We start from the raw sequence: 20,766 nt of genomic DNA, 5'->3' as shown, positions 1-20,766 counted from the left end.
AGAGTAAAAGAAAGAAAAAGAAAGAAAAGTGAGCTATTTAAGAAGGAGACATGATGACGTCACCCCACATTGAAGAATGTAGCCACGCCTACGAACTGGCGTGATGGTAGACAACTAAACTAGTCAAACGGGAGTTTTCGCTCTCCGTCGCTCAACTTCTTCCACAACTGATTGACCGCCTCGGACGGACGAAGTGCCGGCCCGAAAGCGTCCGGGTCGGCTTGAAGCCTCGTCGGAGCGCCGCCGCGGAGGTTGAAAGCGAGTTTGGTGCGCTGAGGCAACTTGTTTGCCTTTCAGCAACATTCTTCAGTTCAGGTGTGTCATTCCGAGCGAGCTCGAACGTGATTGGCTGTCTTGTCACCTTTCAGCGGCCACAGTATTAGGCAAACTTTTGCTCCTGTTTTGATTGACACTGTCATGGAGTTCATAGTAAAGTTTGTGATTGTGCAACTCGTGTAAAATATTCGGAAAAGCTCCAGCAACAACAATTTGACACGTCAATCACAACTAAGCATGCATGCCAATTATTTAGGCCTTATTTGTAAAACAAGTGCTCGAGGCGATCTGAGGCGGGACCGACACTTTTGTGTAAGGGAATGCTATAAAAACCGTTTCTTCAGCCCTGTTGTGGTGAATACAATTGCAGTCGTCAGGCAACTATTTTATGCACTACACGACATCAGGTGCCTGAATGCTATGAAAGCACAGTTGTGGTCACATCCTGTTTTTCATAGTATTTGCTTTTGGTTTCACTGAGCCAACAAGAAACCATTTTTAAAACAGAGCCCAACATGTCAATATGTTATCAAAATGCATGATAAATGGATATAGAAGAGGATGAAGAATAGAACCCTGCGGAACACCTCACAGACCACCTCACATTTATCTTCAAAACTTTTATCACCTAGCTCAGTTAAATGAAAAATATTTTCTCCTGTCCGCTGTCAGTGGTGTCCAGGTAGACAGCGAGCGGCGGGGCAGGGTGGGGCGTGTTCCACAAGGCTCGACCATGCGGAGGCGTCTGGACCGGATCCGGAATTGGAGCCACAAGCGGGAGGATTTGGTGGATCTGTCGGATTCGCCCAACACGTCGGACGCGGAATGCAGCGAGGAGGTGCTGAATGGAACGCACAACTCGCAGCGCTACGCTAATGTTCAGATTGTGTCAAGGGATGCGAGAGTAAACCCTGTGGGACCTCGTTGAAATAGGACTATGAAAATCATTTCTTTTCATTCTTATCAACTAAAAGAATGCATTTCCTAATTGTATTTTTTTTAACCCAATTTTACAAATTACCGTGCAAAAAATATATTAGAGGTACAAAAAAAACAATTTTCTTTATTTTTAAGGTATTTGAGTTTTTGTTTTTTTTTTTTTTTTTTTACTTCTGCCCAAGGTGCTTTTTATTATCCCCAAACTACAAATTGTAGGTAAGAAATGCTCTGTTTCAGATCAAAATGAACTATCCAAGAATAAATGTTATTTTTTTGGGCTAGCACAGTGATGCTAATAATTGTAGTCATTTTTGTTTTAGTATGATTTGACTTGACACGTTCTTCTCTGTTCTTATAGATTGTTTCAGGATCACTTTCTGCATCTCAAGATGAATCCAAAACGGATCTCAATGAGGTGAAAGGACATCTGGAGATCACTTTGTTAGAGAAACATTTCTTACGTGAGTTAAGGAGATTCTTTTTTTGTTTCCATTTTTTTGTTTTTTTTTCTTTGTTATGTGACCGATCACATCACCTTCCAGAGGAGGAGCTGAGGAAAGTCAGAGAGGAAGAAACCGATGTGGAAGCGCTTCGACAGGAGCTGGAGCAGGAACGCTGCAGGAACATGGAACTGGAACAAAAGCTCAATGACGTCATCAATGCCAGGTCAGGTCCGACCGATTGCAAGTGCACACCCTTCTCTCGAGAAATGACCCTAAAATGGCCACTCCAACCCCAAATGGCAAACTTCTTGTGTATTTACGGTCTTGATTTCTAGAGACTCTTTTTTTTTTTTTGTGGGTCTACTCATGATAGACATGCCTACCAAATTTCATGTTGCTATATGAAACTAGCCTCAGGGGCTGCATTTTTAAAAGAATACTATTGGACAATGATCCTAAGAAATGACTCTAAAATGGCTACTTCAAACCCAAATGGAAGACTTGCTGTATACTTATGGTGATATTTTCTTGAGACTTTTTTGTGGGTCTTGTCATGATAGACGTGCCTACCAAATTTCATGTTGCTATGTGAAACTAGGTTCAGGGGCTGCATTTTCAAAAACATTCTCGGGACAATGATCCCAAGAAAGTACTCTAAAATGGCTACTTCAAACCCAAATGGAAGACTTGCTGTATACTTATGGGGATATTTTCTTGAGACTTTTTTGTGGGTCTTGTCATGATACACACGCCTACCAAATTTCATGTTGCTATATGAAACTAGCCTCAGGGGCTGCGTTTTTAAAAGAATTCCATTGGACAATGATCCTAAGAAATGACTCTAAAATGGCCACTTCAAACCCAAATGGCAGACGTCCTGTGTATTTGCGGCCATGGCTTCCAGAGACCTTTTTGTGGGTCTACTCATGATAGACGTGCCTACCAAATTTCATGTTGCTATGTGAAACTAGGTTCAGGGGCTGCATTTTCAAAAACATTCTCGGGACAATGATCCCAAGAAAGTACTCTAAAATGGCTACTTCAAACCCAAATGGAAGACTTGCTGTATACTTATGGTGATATTTTCTTGAGACTTTTTTGTGGGTCTTGTCATGATAGACACGCCTACCAAATTTCATGTTGCTATATGAAACTAGCCTCAGGGGCTGCGTTTTTAAAAGAATACTATTGGACAATGATCCTAAGAAATGACTCTAAAATGGCCACTTCAAACCCAAATGGCAGACTTCTTGTGTCTCGAGATTTTTTTGTGGGTCCACATGTGACAAACGTGCCCACTAAATTTCTTGATGCCAAGTGAACGTAGCTTCAGGGGCTGAATTTTCCAAAACATTCCAGGGACGGTGATGCGTGGAAAAAGCCGCTTCAACCCAAAATGGCAGATTTCCTTTTCGGGCAGGACTTTTTTTTGGGGGGGGCGGGGGGCTTCTTGCAACTACTTTTAGGGGTTCAAGTTTTGTTTACTCGGACAGACTCGAAGATTCGTCGTCCGTCGCTCCAAACGTCCCGCCCCCTCATGACATCAGCAGCCCCGGGAAGGAGGACGCCTCCAGCCGCTTCCAAAGATTGCTTTTGAACTACTTGGGCGTGGACTTCGATGACTTCCAATTGCAGCGGCAGGAGGCGGCGCCCGAGCCGGACGAGCCGCTCAGTGCCAAGAGGTGAGCCGAGGACATTCGCGTTCTCAAAAGTACTTCACATCCGTATTTGTTCTAAATGTCAGTTTGTCTCCTCCGCAGGCTGACGGAAAACATGAGGCGGGCCAGTGAGTCGCTTTGACTTTTCATGCAAACTTTCTGCTCAGTGTCGCGACGGCAAAAGCCAGAATGCTGAAGGCAGCAAATCTGATTTAAGAAAAGAATATTTTGAAGATCAGCTGGAAAACTTGTGGGATAAAGGCAAAAAAAAGCAGCAAGTATCTTGGATCATATCGCACCCAAGATCAATATGTTTTTTTTCTTCTGATATTGGACAATGAAAATTTAAAGCTCAAGTCAAAATGGTGACCGTCAGCTGACAAAAAAACAACAAAATCTGAGAGTCTTACATTCACTGGCAGCCATTTTCAAAGCAAGAGTTCCAGAGTTGAAGTTTCTGTTTTGAAGCATTTTGTCTAACAATATAAGCCAACCTTTTTCTTGCTTCAAAAAAAGTAATCGGCTTCTCGAGCGTGTGTTTTTGTGTTTTCTTCAGAGAGAGGACTGAAGCCCATCACCAACTTCATGCGGGACCTCTCGGCCTTGTCCAGCTGGTATTCCGTCTACACCACGGCCATCGCCTTCACTGTGAGGCTAAATGCTAACTGAATGCTGAATGCTAACTGTCTAGATAACCACTAGCTAGCTACCCAACATTAGTCTCTAAATAAGTAATGCTAGTTATTATCTATTGGATGTAAACTAGTATTGTGAAGCTACATGCTAACTGGATGCTAAACGCTAACTGTCTAGATAACCACTTACTGTCCGACTCTAGCTGTTAAATAAGTCATATTAGTCTCTCTATACATTTGAGACTAGCTTCCGGAGACTAGATGCTAACTGGATGGTGTCAGAATTAGTACCAAACACTTGCTGCTCAGTTATGAACTAGTGTAGCTTATTGATGCTAACTGTTGTATTCTAAAAGCTATCTGTCTAGAACTGTCCAACTCTAGCTGTTAAATAAGTCACTGGAGACTAGCTTCCGGAGGCTAGATGCTAACTGGATGCTATCTGAATATGTAGGCACCACGTGTTGCTAAATGATCAATGCTCGTTGTTTTGTACTAGACTAGCGCCTCGAGGTCACCTGCTGTTAATTAGAGTAGCTTCTGGATGTGAACTATTGGATGCTAAATGCTATCTGTTCAGATAACTGCCAACTGCTTGACCAAAGTGGATACATGAACGATGCTGTTGGCTAGAGGCTAGTTTCTAGAGGCTAGGTGCTAACTGTTAGCATGTGTGTGTCTGCGGTTGACAGATTTACACGTACGCGACATGGCGCGGCTGGACCATCTCCATGTTCCTCTTCCTGGCTGTCCTGCGCCTCTCTTTGAACTACCTCATTGCCAGGTGAGCCCCGCCCACCCATGTCCTGTCAGCCAATCGCAAAAAGGGCAATGAAACATGAACGGTGCCGTGACGATGTTCTTTTAATGCGCCGCTCTTCAGAGGCTGGAAGATCCAGTGGAGCATCGTTCCGGGAGTCTCGGAACCTGTGGTAAGTAAGAAAGTGTTTGCTTGAGTACTGATGATTGACAGGTCGTCAGTATGTTCCCGCCCTCCTCCTCCATTTTTTGACAGGAGCCTCCCAAGGAAGACCTGACGGTGTCGGAGAAGTTCCAGCTGGTCCTGCACGTGGCCCAGAGAGCTCAGGTGACCTCATTTGGGTGCTGTTGTTTTGGTCAGCAAACGGAGTTCAACACATTTTACGCTGTTCTCCTCCCCGGCAGAATATCTTTGGCAAGATGGCCGACATCCTGGAGAAGATCAAGAAGTACGATTCCGCTCGTGTCTCGGCGTAACTGGACACGTTCAAATTTGTGTTTGTGTTTGTAGTCTCTTCATGTGGGTGGAGCCTCAGTTGACGAAGAAGCTGTACGTGGCTCTGTGGGTGTCCTTCATCGCTTCCTGCCTGCTGCCTTACAAGCTGCTGGGATTCGTCATTGGTACGCTCTAAAAAGTGTTGGGGCAAAAGTAACCCAACTGTGGGTCAAAAATGGACCGATCTTCTATTTGGGTCAATTTGAGTCAACAAATGGGTCATTTTGTATAAAACAACCCAGAAAATTGGGTCAAATTGACCCAAATAGAAGATCGCTCCATTTTTTAAAATCTCTAATTGAGTTACTTTTGACCCAAATGTTTTTCAAGTGTACGCACGTCAGCGTCTACCGGAAGTCGTTAGCCAAATTTTTTATTTATTTATTTTTATTTTTTATTTTATTATTATTTTTTTTTTATAAAGAGCTCAGTATTGTTCATTCAGAAATGTCATCATCATTGCTCTTTATTTAATTTTTTATTTTATTTTATTTATTTATTTATTTTGTGTGTGGGTGAGTATGTGTATGTGCGTGCGTGCGTGCGTGCGTGTATTTGTTAGCTCACCAAAAAAAACTATTAGAAAAAAATCTCATACCGTTCACCTAAACCGAACACCGCCGTCAGGAGACCCGAGGGGACCAAAGAAAACCAAGGAAGGTGAAATCCAGCACCGACCAGACACCACCCACCAGAACTCCTCCCCAACCCAAGAAACATCCAGACCCCAACAAATCCAAAAAAACATAAAATCAGGGAGGCCTCAAGAGACCGAAGGAGAGACCGAGAAAAGGAAGGAAGTTAGCCAACTATTTAATACACGACCATTTCCAAATGCAACATACATGGATATAGAAGAGGATCGAGAATAGAACCCTGCGGAACACCGCACAGCAAACTTGACATTTAGCGGCGAATCCATAAATTCCTCTCGTCCTTCCCCTCAGGAGTTTTTGCGGGCATCAAGTTCTTCATCATCAACTTCATCTTCAAGAGTTGCCCCAAACTGCGTCAGCGCTACGACACGGCGCACATCGTCTGGACCGGACTGCCCACCGACGTCCAGATGAGGGAGCGGGCCAACGCCTCGCCTGGCAAACGGGTCAGTACCGCGCCCCGCCGCGCGCCTTGTTTTTCACATGACCAAAAAGTCAAAGGTCATCATCAACTGCGGTCACATGTTGACATTTTAAAAGCAGGCATTCGTCCACATTGGTCAAATTCTGACGATCATCAATATCGTATTTTTCAAAATTTGTTCTAATGGTCACGCCCTACTAGGGTTACTAAAGTTTTGGAATGGCTGCCATTGAAAGAGTGGTCCAGTAAATGGCATCAATCCGATCACGCGTCAAAGATTGAACATTCCAAAAGACGCACCTGCGCTTGCGTAATCAGCAGTCGTCACTAATTGTAATTATGAATTTGCACTTGCGATACAATATCACGGCGTTTTTTGTGCTTCAGGTTCCCGGCGGCGGCGGCGGCGACGGCGGCGGCGGAGGAAGTCGCTACCACAGCACCAAGCGAGGAACCTTCCACCAAGTCTTCAACCTACCCGAGAGTGAGCGCCCCCTAGCAGGTAAGCAAACGCGCTCAGGTGGCGTTGCGTCTCCAATAATACCACTTGTCGTCGTTGTTGTTGTTGCGTCGTTGTGTGTGTGCGTGTGCGTGTGCGTGTAGTGTGTGAGGGCGGTTGGCGCTGCTGCCTCATCAACCGTGACAAGAAGACCCCCGCAGACTACATCCGCAACGGCGTCCTCTACATCACTGACAAGTAAGACGTCCGTCCGTCCGCCCGTCCGCCCGCCCGTCCGTCCGTCCGTCCGTCCGTCCGCCCGTCCGTCCGTCACGCTCACCTGGAATTTCTTATTGCCTTTTCCCACGCTGCCCCCCTGAGAGTTTTTTGTTATTTTTATTTTCTTGATGTGGTCCGAGCTCCATAATGACGTTTTGCGCCCGTTCTCGTCTTGCCCCTCCTCCCCCTTCGTCAGCTACCTGTGCTTCGAGTGTTCGCGCTCGTCTTCGTCCAAGAGGGACAAAGTCATCAACCTGCTGGACATCACCGACATCCAGAAGGTGATGGCTCGCTTCACTTCTCCTCACAAAATAATTTAAAAAAACATTTATATATATATATATATTTTTTAAATCCGTCTTCTTTCCCCTCACAGTCCAGAGTGCTGTCCATGGTTCCCGGCCTCGGGATGGGCATCTCCATAGCAACGCCGTTCACACAGAAGGTGAGAAATGCTCATGCATTGCTGGGAAAACCCACAAATGTTTATTTACATTTTTCAGTCTTGTCTTATTTTTTGAATTTATGTTGCCTTTTTTTTTTCTCTCCATAAAAATGATTATTTAGACTGTTTTAATTTATTTAATTCATTGATTTAGTGTAATTAAAATGATTAAAAATGCAATCAAAATGAGAAAACTTTTTTTAAATGATCCTATTTATAGTCTAAATAGTTTATTAGTTATTTCATTGAAAAATATACATTACACTGGTTATTGTAAATGTAATATAAAGTAAATATTTTATTTACTTTGTTTTTTTAATATTTGTATTTGAATCTAAATATGCATTATGAATAATACAATTACAATGATTTAATATTTTTATTTTGTTGCAAAATAAAGTAGTCGCAGTAGTAATAATAATATACATTTTATGTATTTAAATTTTATTTATATTGTATTTGTGGTTATTTTACTTGATTTTATTGTCTATCACAAAATATTTATGTAAATAACACCACAATGCAAATTTTTTATGTTTTAATTTTGTTGTAAAATAATATGAAATAGTAAAATAATAAAAAGTAAAATGAAAAATTTAAAATGCATTTAACATCTTGTGTTTCATTGAATAATGAGCAAATTATGATTCATGAAAATATTCATAAATGATGCAATGTATCAATGAAAATGAATGGATTTACAATGACCCGAGTTAAGGTTTGTGGTCCAGAGAATGAACGGACCAAATAAACTCTTTGCCACATATTACATACGGTACATATCTTAAGCTTTTATTTTTATGATCATCAGTTTTGAAAATCAAATGTGGCCCTTAAGCTCAAAAAGATTTTTATTTCATTTTTTTTTCAAATGTGGATTAGCCGCTGGTGTTCGGAACGATGACCAATCGAGACGAAGTCTTCGACGCCATCGCGGCCCAGCGCAACCTGCTCGTCGTCATGGAAACGGCCGCCAGCCCGCAAACGACGTAACTCGTCCGCTTCCTCTTGCAAACAATTTACTGCTGAGTGACACGCTTACAATCGATCAATGATGGGCAAACTGAAAAGTAGAAATCGATTGATTAAAAAGTGCTTCCAGTTTCTTCAGTTGACCTTCAACAGGTCAAAATGTCCGCAAACATTTAAAACGCTCACACGATCAAAACGTCAGTCTGGCGGTTGTCGCGTTCCTTTAAGACCCAACAGAAGGTGCAAAGTGGAAACGAACCACTTTTTTTTTTTTACGGCCTTTGCAATTCTTATCTTAACTTCATGTTTTTACGACTGCTTGTCTTGCATCTCAGTCTTAATTCTGCTTAAAAGCCTTCTTAGGCTTGAACGATATTTTGTGGTTGTACAAAACGGTGTCAAGTTTGTAAAAATGTGTTAAAATGAGATGTATATTTCCATTTTTTTCAAGTACATTGGACATTTTGAACACTTGTGGCTGTCTTCTGTTTTTTTTGTGTTGGTGTTGAACCACTCGCACCTTGTTGGTGTCAGCAGAGAATCAGTCTATGTTTATTTTTAATGTCATATTTTTAGTATTTTGGCCGATATCGGCTCAGATTTAATTATCAACACGTCTGTAATTTGGTATTTGTTCGCTTTTAACGAGGTTAGCGTGACCTTCGGAGTTAGTGTCAGGATTATTTTCGACGTTGCCTAAGTGAGGGAAGGAAAGAAAAAAAAACAACGCATCATTTTTTTTATGCTTTCAGATATGACACACTGTGAATCATTAGCTACTGGTTAGCCTTGCTATTTTTGTAGCAGTCTTTATTTTATTATATTTTTTTCAATGTCAACTTTATCGCGAGAATAGAAACAAATTCATACCCATTACTGTTTATTTTTTAATATATATCCAGATATCTGCTCATGTTTAAAACAAAAACCAACACAACTCTGTAGTTTGCTATTTGTGCATAACTGTGAATCATTAGCTAACTAGCTAGGCTAGCTTTTAGCTAATGAGGGTTGAGGGGTCACAAAATGTTTTGTTCTTCCTGCGAAGCACTGAAAGCGAATCATTAGCTAACTAGCTAGGCTAGCTTTTAGCTAATTTTTAGCTTTTAGCTAGCCTAGCTTCCGCTGCTGTAGTAAAAAAAAAAAAAGGCAGCGGGTTGAGGGGTCACAAAATGTTTTGTTCTTCCTGCGAAGCACTGAAAGCGAATCATTAGCTTGACGTTATGCTCACTGTGGCACCTTGGCACTTTTTGGAGGTACAAGATTATTTTGAAATTTGGAGATTACACGACCAACTTCTGGTAAAGACAAAAAACAAATCCACACCTCAAGTGTTTATTTTCCACAATTATTGAACATGCATGTGCTCATATTTGATTACCAACAAGGCAGTCGTTTTTGATATTCGTACATATTGAACTATTTACACAAACTCAATTTACCACAAGTGCTTTTATCTTTCACGATCTCACAATAAAATCCCAGAAATCAATTGTCGGCAGCTGGCCAGCAGTTAATGAGTGAACAAAATGGCGACCTCACTTCCTGTTTCCTTGACGCTAAACTTTGCAGGCTCACAAACAGAAAACCAAACTCGAGCTCGTCTGATAACGCTGGACTTTTCGAACTCGTTATCTTTCCAGCTGGCAGCCGTTAAAATGAGTGATGATGATTACATGATTTGCGTTTCAGGCGTGGTTCCTTCGCAGTTTTTGTGTGTGTGTGTGTGTGTGCGTGCGCGCGCAGTAGCGCCAACTCAGTGCTGATAAATCATCAGCTTTTATTGCTTCCCGCCGCACCCTCCTCAAAGTCCGATGTCCACGTCGTCCCCTTCCGAGTCCTCCGCCGGATCCTCAATTTTCACTCCCAGTCCGCTGTCCAGGTCGGCCTCGGCGAAGCCCACCTTTGAGGTTTTAGCGGGACCGTCGTCATCATCTTCGTCCTCGCTGTCGTCCTCCCTGCTGTCGGGAATGATGACCACCTCCTCCTTGGCGTCGGGGTCGATGTCCTCCTTGAACCAAACGGCCTTGTAGCCTTCCTCCAGGCGCCGCTCTTTGGTCAGAATGGGCTTGACCTCCTTCCCCTTGTCTGAGCTGCTCTGGCTGACGTTGTCGTCATCCAGGAGGGTCCCCAGCGCCCTCACGCTGGACTTGAGAGCCGAGTTGTCTGCCGGCCCCGCCTCCGCCGCTGTGACATAAAGACCCCCGGGGCCCGCGCTGCCGCTGCCGCTGTCGTCGTCGTCGTGCTGGAAAGCCTCGTTGGTGTACTGGACGCCCTGCTTGTCCCCGCCGAAGCCTTGGCCCAGCTGTGGAGACAAAACCGGTTTTAGCGGCACAGTTCCGTAAACCCGTAAACGTTTGTAGTCGAACCAAAAAGAGGCCAACGAAAGAACTAAAAGGCGGGACTGGGCAGTGAAGTTGAAAAACCGCAATTCGGAAAGTAGAATTTCAAAATCACGCAGACATTCTGATGTCCTGGTTCTTTATGCTTTGCGTGAAACATGAAATGCGGGACGTTTCAAGTCCAAGTGGAAATGAGCCGTCTTCAGAGGTCATGGCGAATACCTTTCAAAGACGGGACGGCGGCTTTGGGAACGGGAATAGCAAAAAGCCAGACCCAGGATGTTTAGATGGATACCCAAGATTCCAAAAGCACACACAGACCAGCAATGTCCCACTTTTGTTGGATTCTGTGTGAAAGGGGACTGACATCGAATGAAGACGTCAAACGACACGTTTCCTGGTTTTTGAGGCGGTTCCTGAGGCAGCCTTGACCAGGTTGTCAAGTGAAACACCCAAGATTCCAAACACGCACTCAGTCCCACTGGTTTCTTACTTTTTGACATCGGAGACGAGTGATTCTGCGAAAAGGAAAAAACGGAAAGCTAGGACTGGAATATGAGCCTTTTGCCTTTTTCTTCCTTTTGGACGAACGGCGTTAACGTGTAAAAGATGCTTGTGTGTTTGTCTTCTGTACTTTTGCATCTCGTGCCTAAAAACCGGAAGGTAGGACCCTTTCAAGTGACAACCGTACAAAACCAAACCATTACACTCACGGAGCTCCGGAAGACGCTGGCTTCGCGGATCTTCCGCCCGTCGGCTTTTCCCTTCTGGAGGCGACAGACGAGCACGCCGATCATCACCACGCAGACGAAGAGAAGGACACCCAGAGTCGCCCCCAGTGCGGCCATGTCCGCTGGCCCAAAACCGCCCGGCAGGATCGGCACTTTCTCTGAAAGAAAGAAATGGCAACAGTTGATTGAGACCTTGGTCAGTGTGATAAATCTACGCACATAAGTTGAACTTGAACCCCCAACGAGTGGCCCATCCCCTACTCAAGACCGCCTAGCAAGCAACATTAGCGTTAGCTGTTCATCAATGTCTTCGAGTGAGCATGCCAGCAGGAAAGCCTCAAGCCTCCAGATTTACCACCTGGTCACCATTTTGTGCGGTTTATTTTTCACATATTCACTCTCTCCGTGTGGCGGTGTATGTTTTCAGTTATCCCGGTTGTGGTAAAAAAAAGGTGGAATGGAGCCAACTGGACTCTTGCTTGTTGGTCGCTATGTTTGACGCTGAATCCAAAAGACTTCTTCTGGTGGAAATTTGAGGTGTGGAGTCCACCATTTACGTCTCTGGTGTTTCCCAGCAGCGGCGAACGACCGATTGAGATGCAAAACGGTCATTTAGCAGCCAAACCTGGTGATCTCGCCACCGCCCATGGGACTCACCCACCAGAGACATAAATAGACATAAACGCTACACCTAAAATTTAGGACATTTCAGACTAAAGATAAAACGTCCAGTTGTCTCCATTCGCCTTTTTCAGACCATCGAGGCATGTTTTTGGAGTGTGGGCGGAAACCGTAGAACACAGAGAAAGCACGCAAACTCCGCCCAGATTCAAACCCCCGAACCACAAAACTACGAGGCAGACTTGGTGCCGTCTTACTGCCGCAAAGCCATCCATCCATTTTCTATACTTTTTAGAAAATACCTAAATATCCTGCTCATGGACGCAGGTCGCTGACCTCGGGTGAAAGGCGGACCACGCCCTGGACTGGTCCTCGGTCAATTACAAGGCCCATAGAGACAAATAAACAATCACGCTCGCATTCACGCCGTGGCTAAAGGGAACGGAACCCCTGCTGCCTGATACGGAAGTCCGGTGAAGGAACTGCTATTGACCTGGGAGGCAAACCTCTCTGGCTAATGTTAAGTTATTAACATTGTTTTTCAGTTTCAATTTATATTTTAGCCGTTTTGGATTTAGTTATAGCAATATGGCTCAATGAATAGAATTGTATTATCTGTCTCACTCTCAGAAGAAGGGCAACGGGTTTATTCCATTTGCTATCTTGAAGGGAGTTTTAGTCTGGGGCCGGTCTCTGCCGGTCGGAAGAGGGGAGGCACAGGCTGATGTATTGTTTTTCTCTAATCTGATTTGTATTCCTGGGAACTTGCTGAGGGAGGAGACTTTTCGTATTCACCCACTTTTCAATAAATAATGATGTGCCGGAGAGCCGGACACACAATCTGATGGAACACGGCTTCAGTGTCGTCAATTGTTGTCATCAGAAGCTTCTGATAATTATAATACCTTTGCAAAGGGACTTCTTCACCAGAATCTCACCATTCAGTTAATTGAACACGCAAAGAGTACAATACTTAATATTGTCTACTCTAACACTAACCAGACTAGCAAGACAAAATCCATGACCACCTGTGTGAAGGTCCGCAGGGCTGGTAGGACCTTCGGTGACCAGTGGCGTTTCCGGCGATTCTGTGGCCGCGGTAGTGCTACTTTCGCTAGTGGGAGTAACGGCAGGTGAAACGCTGCTGTCGGTGGGAGTGCTGGGGTTGATGGTGGACTCTGGTCCTTCAGTGGTTCTATCTTCGGTGGAGGTATCAGTGTTGGCGGTGGACTCCGCTAGAACTGTGGTTCCGCCATCGGTGGTCGGTGGACTGGTCATGCTGTCCGTAGTGCTCATTGGCAAAGGGGTGGTGGTGAGACCTGAGAGGGAGAGCACATGCGAAGCTTAGAGGGGTGTCACCATTCCTCCAGAGTCCCGATTTCAACACTCTTGGTTGGTAAAGAATGCTTCCCATTTGAAGTTGGGTCTTCTTTTTGACAAGATCTTCTCTGGAAACTCGGATGCTGACTGATGATCAAACGGGAGAATAACCTTTAAACTCGTCCCGAGTCAAACTAAAACTTTATCTGTACTAGTTTTGTCCTTTACTAACTTTGTCCTGTCCATCATTGTCCCGCCCAAAGACGGTCTAACTGAAAGTATTTTTTTTCCTACGATGAGATTTATCTCTGTACTGGGTTGGTCTTTTGTTTTCTACTAACGTTGTCCTTTACAAAGTTTGTTTCCAGTTTGTGCTGTCCTTCTGTTGATCTCATTCCTTACCGGTTCCATCCTCATCGCGCCCAAGGAAGAATCTCAGCATCTTCAACTCTGCCACCTCTGTCTCCGGTCTTTTGGTTATTGATGCTGGCATAGCTGGTCTCACTCTAGTTCAGGGACCTTTCACATTTGCTTGTGTTCTTTCTGCCCTTTCACTCCATCCTGCCTGTACTCGCTTCTTCCCCTCTTTCCCCACACCTCCCATTATGCCAAACAGTCGAACCCAGGGTACTGGAAACTTCTGCACCTTCTCCACCTCTATTCCATGTCAAGTCACCATGGCACCATCCTCCCCTTTTTGTTCACGCCCGTACTCGACCGATCGCCAGTCCTCGTCTCTCCAGTGCGTCCCTCCACTTCTCTAGGTCCTCTTCCACCTGCTCCCTACTCTCACCGTAGTTCACAAAGACATCTGTATCGTAGATTGTAGTCTACTGAGATTCCGGTGGGACCTCGTCTGTTTATCTGTCCGGCACAATGGCCAACAAGGGGCTCAGAGCTGATCCTGACTGTAAGTAATGCAAAAAACTTGAAGGATTTGGATGGGTGATGACACCCGAGAGTCTCGAGTGTCTACCCCTCAGTTTCTGATTTGCAGGGATTTCTCCGAGTACCCACGGTCAGCTGGGACAGATTCAAGCTCACCTGCCGCCCTGAACAGGATAAGCACTAGGCAATTGACGGATGGTGACACCCCTTGTCTGATTAGATTGCAAGTCAAGGTATGGCAATTGTTAATTTTTTTGTATTGCACCATGCATGTTAGAGGCGAATCTGTGGTGCTTTGCAGAGACAAAAAGAAAAAAAGATTCAAAACAAGATTAAATGGAACAAATGAGAGTCAAGATAAAACACCAACATTCAAGTGGGAGGAGTGAAAATATAAAATTAGCTGCTTTCCAAAACCAGTCTTTGTATGATCTATTCCGATATTGTCCATTATTGTCTTCTCAATTAAGCAGGGGTGTCAAATCCAGAGACTCAAGGTGTGGCAGGGTTTGCTTTCTGGACCCGGATTTGACACCTCTGCAATTAAGCTCATAATCGAATGAAACTCGAGTTCATGTTTGACCGTCTCCAAAGAACCAAGCCTTGGAGTTAACATAGCTCACATTACAGTTTTCTTTGTGTTTTTTACATTCACGGATGAAATTCAGATTGTCACTGAGTCACAACCCTTGAACGTTACCGTTGTCTTTCTCCCGATTTTCACCAAAAATACTACGCATGAATCCAATCGTAATAATCTTCAGAGCTCACTCAATGATTCTTGCTTCAAGAGGCGACCTCCGAACTCCGCACTCTGCGAAATACCCGACTGGGACGTTGCCAGCTTTGTGTGCACTTTCTTTCAAAAACAAAACAAATGGCGGCACCGCAATATTGAAAATTCACCTTTTCAACAAAGTTGAGTCTCAAGAACGTCAAGACTAAGTCGTCTTTCTTGAGTTTAAGCTATGTAGGTCTCTAACCTTAGAATTGAGGACTTTGGTCTGAGCTTCAGGTCTTGGGTCGAGCAGAGTCATGTGACACGAGCCCCCCCCCCCCCCCCCCCCCACCACTGACATTTATTGGTGCCCCGTGTAAGGTTTTCTTCGTACCTGATATCACCTCCACCGACAGTTCCGCCGTTACGTTGTCGTCATTGGACATGTCCACCGCCTCCACCTGCAGGGTGAGGTCAGAAGGTCAATCAGCGGACCGGCTCACTCCTTGCGCGACTTCGCTTCGGTTGGAGGAACCTCACCTGCAGAGATAACGTGGCCTCCGGGAGGTCCTTGGTCATGAACAGGTAGCCATTAATGATGGCGAAGTCCTCGCTTCCAATGATGCGATAGGCGATGTGAGGGTTTATACCCTGGGGGGACAGGGGGGCAGGAATACTTCAAGTAAGTCAAGTAAAGTACAGATACCGGAGATACATCGCCACTAAGTGGAAATGAGATCTTTGGATCATCCTCGGCATCTTAAAGAAGTCCAATAGATTTGGATTTGAACTGATGGATGAAGAACCAACAGGATTTCACCTCCACGCTGGCATAATCCTCGTCCAAGGCGACGATCCGTAGCGGCTCGTCCTTGTTGGTCGGGTCTGTCGCCATGGCGCCCACTGACGAGACCACACCCCGGTACGGAGGCTTCTGGAATTGTGGCTTATGGAGGCTCTTCACCTGAATGCTGATCATGAGGCTCGTGGTAGTGAACTGAGAACTGCTCGGTGTCTGGGCGGCCTGCCAGAGAAGAACAAAAAGGTTTCCTAATCGTGTCCCGACTCGCCTAACAAGCTTTCATGGTTTTTCTATCCTAATTTCAGTTCGCCGACGATGGAGTTTGGCATCAAACGTTAGCAAGAAGCCAGCAGACTTTCATTTTAAGAGATGATAGGGTTGATTCGCTTGAACATGAAACATTAGTTTTTTCTAAGAACGGTCTTGAAACGAAGATTAAAATGAGTCCAGTCACAATTCTGGTTTTGTTGATGTGTGGTCTTCACCAGAACTGTCAGACTGACGGTTCCCAACACGTCAGCCGCCCTCAGCATGCTGACGTTGCCGGTGTTTGGGTTGATGGCGAACAGGCCGTCCTCGTTTCCTGGTGCAGACAACGGGACGGGGGGGGGAGTTACCCCGGCAGGTTGAAAACGAGATTTTAGAGTGGACGCTACGCGTCTTACCGCTCAGGAAGGAGTAAATGATGGCCTCATCGATCCCAACGTCGCCGTCGACGGCGTAAAGCGGACCCGGGTCCAGTGTTAAGGGCTCCACCTGGGGTGAGGACAGGATGCAAAACCAAATCAGATGAGGTCATGCGGTTCCGTTCTGGCCTTTAATTATATAAACCAGTGGTAGGAATAAGTCTCAAGTCTTGGATTGTACAAACCAGACGTATTAGTCCGTTTCTGCAGGTTAATTTTACGCTTTTTACGCTGCTTGGTCAGCTCATCTTTTTTTTATTGTATCGTTCTTAACTCTTTAAAATCTCATTTGGGAAGATGACATAACCGCACTTGTTACGTTTTGTTCTGATTATAGGGAAGTGTTGTCCTGACGTTTGCGAACTCTTATCAAGATGGCGTTTTGTTGATTTCCTGAAAATTTGTGTTTTTGGAGATGCAAAGATATCAACAAAGTGTGACTTCCCGCCATCCTTGGTATCAAATCGAAGGATCTGACTTTTAGCTCGGCATGAGAAAAGGAAGGCTTTTTACTCGCCTGCATTTCGTTGAGGTTCACCCAGCTTTTGTAGCCGGCGTTCTGGCAGATGACGGCGCCGTCCACCTCATGTTTGACGCAGGGCTTGAACCAGGGCGGCCTGTTGTCCACATCTTGCACGGTGACTTGAATGGTGGCAGTGGCGGTGAACGAGACTTCGCCGGCAGAACCAGTCAACGGCGTGTCCTTGTAGAAACAACGCAAGTGACAATCTGGATGAGGATTTTAGACTTTTAGGCGAGTTCCGTCGCGACAGTCGTACTACAAAAAAACTAGAGCGCCAACGTTCGCATCCGGGGTTATCTGGCACGATCGCAACATGCGGCTAGCTACTTTAGCTAAGCCGACATCCATAAACACCTTTTTTCATTTGGAAAATCTCTTTTGAGCACTTTGTTGTCTGTCGTGAGTGTGCACATGTGCAAGCGTAAGAAAGATGCTACGCTAAGTAGCATCCGTTGTTTCAGGTCGTAGATGGTATTTGATCGACAGTCGAGGCTAGCGTTGGCTTCAGTGTGTTCGGTGGACACGCCCACAACCTTCGAGAGCCGAAAGAACGAGTTGACTGGTCACGATTCCGCCCCCGACTGTCCCCACCGTCAGTATTGTCACTGTTGCCGCGCCGGGCTGGTAGTGCTCCCCGAATATTAGCTTGCGCGTGGTGGTGACATCATCGTCTTACATTATTCTTCAACCAATTGTCTGTAAATCGTTTTGAACGGCATCGCGTTACCTGGAAAAATGGAAGCGAGAACTCATAGAAATGTTTTCGAGCTGACTTTCCTGAGAGAATAACATTCAGCATGATAAAAAATGGGAACAGGTCCTCACCTGAGCGTACAAGACCATCTGGGCACTTTGGACTTTGTCGTAATCCAGAATGTTCTGGACGACCAGTTGCGGGTTTTCGGGTGACGCCAGTCTAAAGAAATTCTGCAGAAATACAAAAAAACAAAACCAAAAAAAGTTCATTTTAAGAGCCAAGCTGATAAGCTAAAGGCTAAAAGAAGAACATACCGATGCTGACGTCATCGTGTAGTAAAGCGTCGTGTCCTCGTCCTTGTCGGTGGCGGGAAACCTGTTATCAAGGGGCGTCCCCACGCGTAACAGCTGAGAAGCCAAATAAACAGCGACCAGTCAGCGTCAGTTTGCAGGCAGAAAGACTTTTCCCGGAGCACTTACCTCCGACACGTTGATCTGGTACGTGGTCATGTCAAAGACCGGCGGGTTGTCGTTCACGTTTTGCACAAGCACTACGATGATGAGGGTAAACTGCAACGTCAAACGGGGATCGTTTTGACGTTGCAACTAAATAGCGAATATTTACAGTATCGAACCCTGAGGTAGGAACGCTTACCTCGAGGCTCGAGGCCCCTCTGCACTTGACCTTGACCGCATGACTCGTGTTCGTCTGCAAACAAAGGCAAAAACTTGAATTGACGCCGACCGGTCGGCCCGATTGTTTCTCGGGGCTCGGCTGGGCCCACCTCGTAGTCCAAAACCCCGTTGGCCAGCAGTCGGTTCCCGTCCAGAATGAAGGGGACGTCGGCGGAATTCTCCAGAGTGGGCGTGACCCCGTTTGCCACCGTGACGGTCTCCACCAGGTCGCCCACCGCGTTGTTCTCTTTCACGTTGACCGTCTCGCGAGCGCTGCAAACTGATGGTGGACCCGTTGAGCAACGCACAAACGCTCGGCCGCACTTCTTGTCATTAGAAGTTGCAATTTATTGGAACGTAAAGGTATATTTTTGTTTATTTTTCACGTTTTTCAGATTTTTTCCCTTTTTTTCCCTCTGAGTATTGTTTTTTGAATAATTTATTTTGTGATAGTTTTCCCCCCAAAAATGGGAAAAAATATATTAAAAATGAAAAACAAGATTTTAATCATTTGAACAGAACAAGTAAAAACAGTTACTTAGGATTTTTTTATTTATTGAAATATTTTTTATCGATAGTGTTAGATATTTTTTAGCTTTAAATCGTGGATGAATGTGTATGTAGTTTTGAAAGCGCTCAAATAAGGTGTGTGTGGGGGGGGGGGGGTGGGGGTGGCTTATACACAAAACGGAAAAAATTCCCCAAAAACTGATCAAAAACCAAATTCAACAAACAAAAGATTAGGCTGGAAAACACCAATTAAGAATAAGAAATACTTTTTAAAAAACTAACCAAAAAATATAATTATTCAAAATACATTTTTGCTTGAATTTCCCCCCCCCCCCCCCCAACATTTGCCTCAACGACAACAACAAAGAACTTTTCTGATTGTGATTTTTATTCGATTTTTTAAACAAATCCTGTTTTGTCAAACGTGACGACGCCTTCTATTTGCTCGATGGAGTCGTCGTAGCTAGCAAGTGATGTGCCGATTACGATTACTCACGCTCCTGGGTCTCTGCGCTGGTCAGGAAGGCCAACAAAAGCGCCAAAAAGACCAGAAAATTCCGTCTGGCGTCCATGTCTGCTGCTGCTGCCGCGGTCGTCTTTTGGCGTCCGTGTGATTAGCGGCTTGACTTTACCAACCGGGTGGACTTTTCCCCGCCATAAAACATTTTTTGTTTGCACAGTCAGACCAGATTTTATAACGTCCGCGTGTTTTCTTTTAGATTCGCTTGCTTGTGACAAAATCAAAGTGACGGCCGTATTGTGCTTGCCGTGTGCGCAATTCTTCCGCAGTAAATATATCTGGTGATTGATTGATCGATTGGTTGATTTATGTGTGTGTGTGTGTGTGTGTGTGTGGGGGGGGGGGGGGGGTCTAATCATTCAGAGTATAAAAATTAACTTTGATGAGACAAAAACACATATTGAGATCAGTCTTTTTTTTTTGTGTGAAATTTTTTGTATTGCTATAGTAAATTTGGGATTATTTTTTGTTTTAATAAAAATATGTAATCTTAGTCACATTTTATCAAGATAAATGTTGTATTCCTTCAGAAAGTGTCTCTTTTACTTTTTTTACCAGTCAAATTTTTTTTGTACAAAAAATAAGTCCGATTGACAAGTAAATAACATATGTCAATTTGTCATGATAAAAGTCCTATATTGGAATCCAAGTGGTTGTTTTCCAGGATAAGACTTGATTTCTGCCAGGGCTTCACTGTCTGATGTAGTTTTTTCTTTCTTTCTTTATTCGACTTTATTTTTGTAACTTTTTCAGGTATAAGTCTGATGTGGCTTTTGTCTCCCCCTAGGCTGGAATTGTGCATTACAACAACACAGGCTTCACTTGAATAGGATGTCGTGTCGGCTGTGCCGATTGTGTATTTATGACAATGTCCATTTCCATCCCTTCATTCATGATTTCAAAGCAACAGTGCCAAAAATGCCGACAAACAGTTGCGCTCCGTACAAAATACGGTGGCAATTGTTTTGATATTGTCCGAGGTTGAAGTTGAAAATGGAGACAATCGAAACGACGAGGAGACATTCTGACACGTTTTTGTAGTTAAAGTGACCTTAATTCTCTGGTGTGGCTTCGGCCGAGTTCATTCTGCCCTCCAAATATTCCACTTTGGAAGTCGGTCACACCAAATCAAACCGTTTTTGGTTTTCCCTCTTGAGAACAATTTGAAGTTCAACCGAGTCTCTTGTTTCATGTCATATCATGCCAGTCATGTTGTCTTGCACTGTCATGTGTAATGTTGGGTGCCAAATGATAATACAATATGCCGTTGATAATACACTCTAAAAAAGAGAATTGTTGAACCAATTTAAGTT

At 44.5% G+C, this 20,766-nt stretch overlaps 2 protein-coding genes across 4 annotated transcripts; one reads left to right on the top strand and one right to left on the bottom strand.

The window, feature by feature from the left end:
• Positions 1 to 86: 86 nt before the first annotated feature.
• LOC147174927 (GRAM domain-containing protein 4-like) lies at positions 87 to 8,892 on the top strand. Of its 2 annotated transcripts, XM_086073532.1 has the most exons (18): positions 87 to 315; positions 949 to 1,114; positions 1,574 to 1,676; positions 1,758 to 1,881; positions 3,152 to 3,340; positions 3,419 to 3,444; positions 3,873 to 3,964; positions 4,644 to 4,735; positions 4,835 to 4,883; positions 4,967 to 5,038; positions 5,116 to 5,159; positions 5,222 to 5,331; positions 6,154 to 6,308; positions 6,674 to 6,788; positions 6,890 to 6,983; positions 7,201 to 7,285; positions 7,381 to 7,449; positions 8,332 to 8,892. In XM_086073532.1, the coding sequence occupies exons 2-18, from the start codon at positions 1,010 to 1,012 to the stop codon at positions 8,440 to 8,442; spliced, it is 1,635 nt and encodes a 544-aa protein (XP_085929658.1). In that variant the 5' UTR covers positions 87 to 315; positions 949 to 1,009; the 3' UTR covers positions 8,443 to 8,892. The 2 variants fall into 2 exon arrangements, with proteins under 2 accessions (XP_085929658.1, XP_085929659.1); XM_086073533.1 differs by lacking the exon at positions 87 to 315 and having other exon boundaries at positions 1,031 to 1,114; positions 1,574 to 1,630.
• A 1,145-nt stretch (positions 8,893 to 10,037) lies between these two features.
• Positions 10,038 to 19,505, bottom strand: LOC147174926 (cadherin-related family member 5-like). Of its 2 annotated transcripts, none has more exons than XM_086073531.1 (15): positions 19,430 to 19,505; positions 18,534 to 18,703; positions 18,404 to 18,457; positions 18,229 to 18,318; positions 18,064 to 18,156; positions 17,878 to 17,979; positions 17,047 to 17,232; positions 16,509 to 16,599; positions 16,329 to 16,426; positions 15,862 to 16,065; positions 15,582 to 15,692; positions 15,436 to 15,502; positions 13,144 to 13,434; positions 11,477 to 11,652; positions 10,038 to 10,726 (listed from the first exon to the last, which is right to left on the bottom strand). In XM_086073531.1, the coding sequence occupies exons 1-15, from the start codon at positions 19,503 to 19,505 to the stop codon at positions 10,226 to 10,228; spliced, it is 2,310 nt and encodes a 769-aa protein (XP_085929657.1). In that variant the 3' UTR covers positions 10,038 to 10,225. The 2 variants fall into 2 exon arrangements, with proteins under 2 accessions (XP_085929657.1, XP_085929656.1); XM_086073530.1 differs by having other exon boundaries at positions 18,229 to 18,347; positions 18,424 to 18,457.
• Positions 19,506 to 20,766: the final 1,261 nt, after the last annotated feature.

Source organism: Leptonotus elevatus, chromosome 4 (genome assembly GCF_054856555.1).
Source record: "Leptonotus elevatus isolate MCC_2025b chromosome 4, RoL_Lele_1.0, whole genome shotgun sequence".
Classification (NCBI taxonomy): domain Eukaryota; kingdom Metazoa; phylum Chordata; class Actinopteri; order Syngnathiformes; family Syngnathidae; genus Leptonotus; species Leptonotus elevatus.
The sequence above is the reverse complement of the archived record's forward strand: the minus strand, read 5'-3'. Positions and strand labels throughout refer to the sequence as shown.

Excerpts from the sequence above, each read along its gene's own strand:
- LOC147174927 (XM_086073532.1), top strand. The coding sequence starts at position 1,010 with ATGCGGAGGCGTCTGGACCGGATCCGGAATTGGAGCCACAAGCGGGAG. Across the intron at positions 3,445-3,872 it reads GGAAAACATGAGGCGGGCCA|AGAGAGGACTGAAGCCCATC; the intron begins GTGAGTCGCTTT and ends TGTTTTCTTCAG. Across the intron at positions 5,160-5,221 it reads ATCCTGGAGAAGATCAAGAA|TCTCTTCATGTGGGTGGAGC; the intron begins GTACGATTCCGC and ends TTGTGTTTGTAG.
- LOC147174926 (XM_086073530.1), bottom strand. The coding sequence starts at position 19,505 with ATGGACGCCAGACGGAATTTTCTGGTCTTTTTGGCGCTTTTGTTGGCC. Across the intron at positions 18,157-18,228 it reads ACCAGATCAACGTGTCGGAG|CTGTTACGCGTGGGGACGCC; the intron begins GTAAGTGCTCCG and ends TTGGCTTCTCAG. Across the intron at positions 16,600-17,046 it reads TGAACCTCAACGAAATGCAG|GTGGAGCCCTTAACACTGGA; the intron begins GCGAGTAAAAAG and ends TCCTCACCCCAG.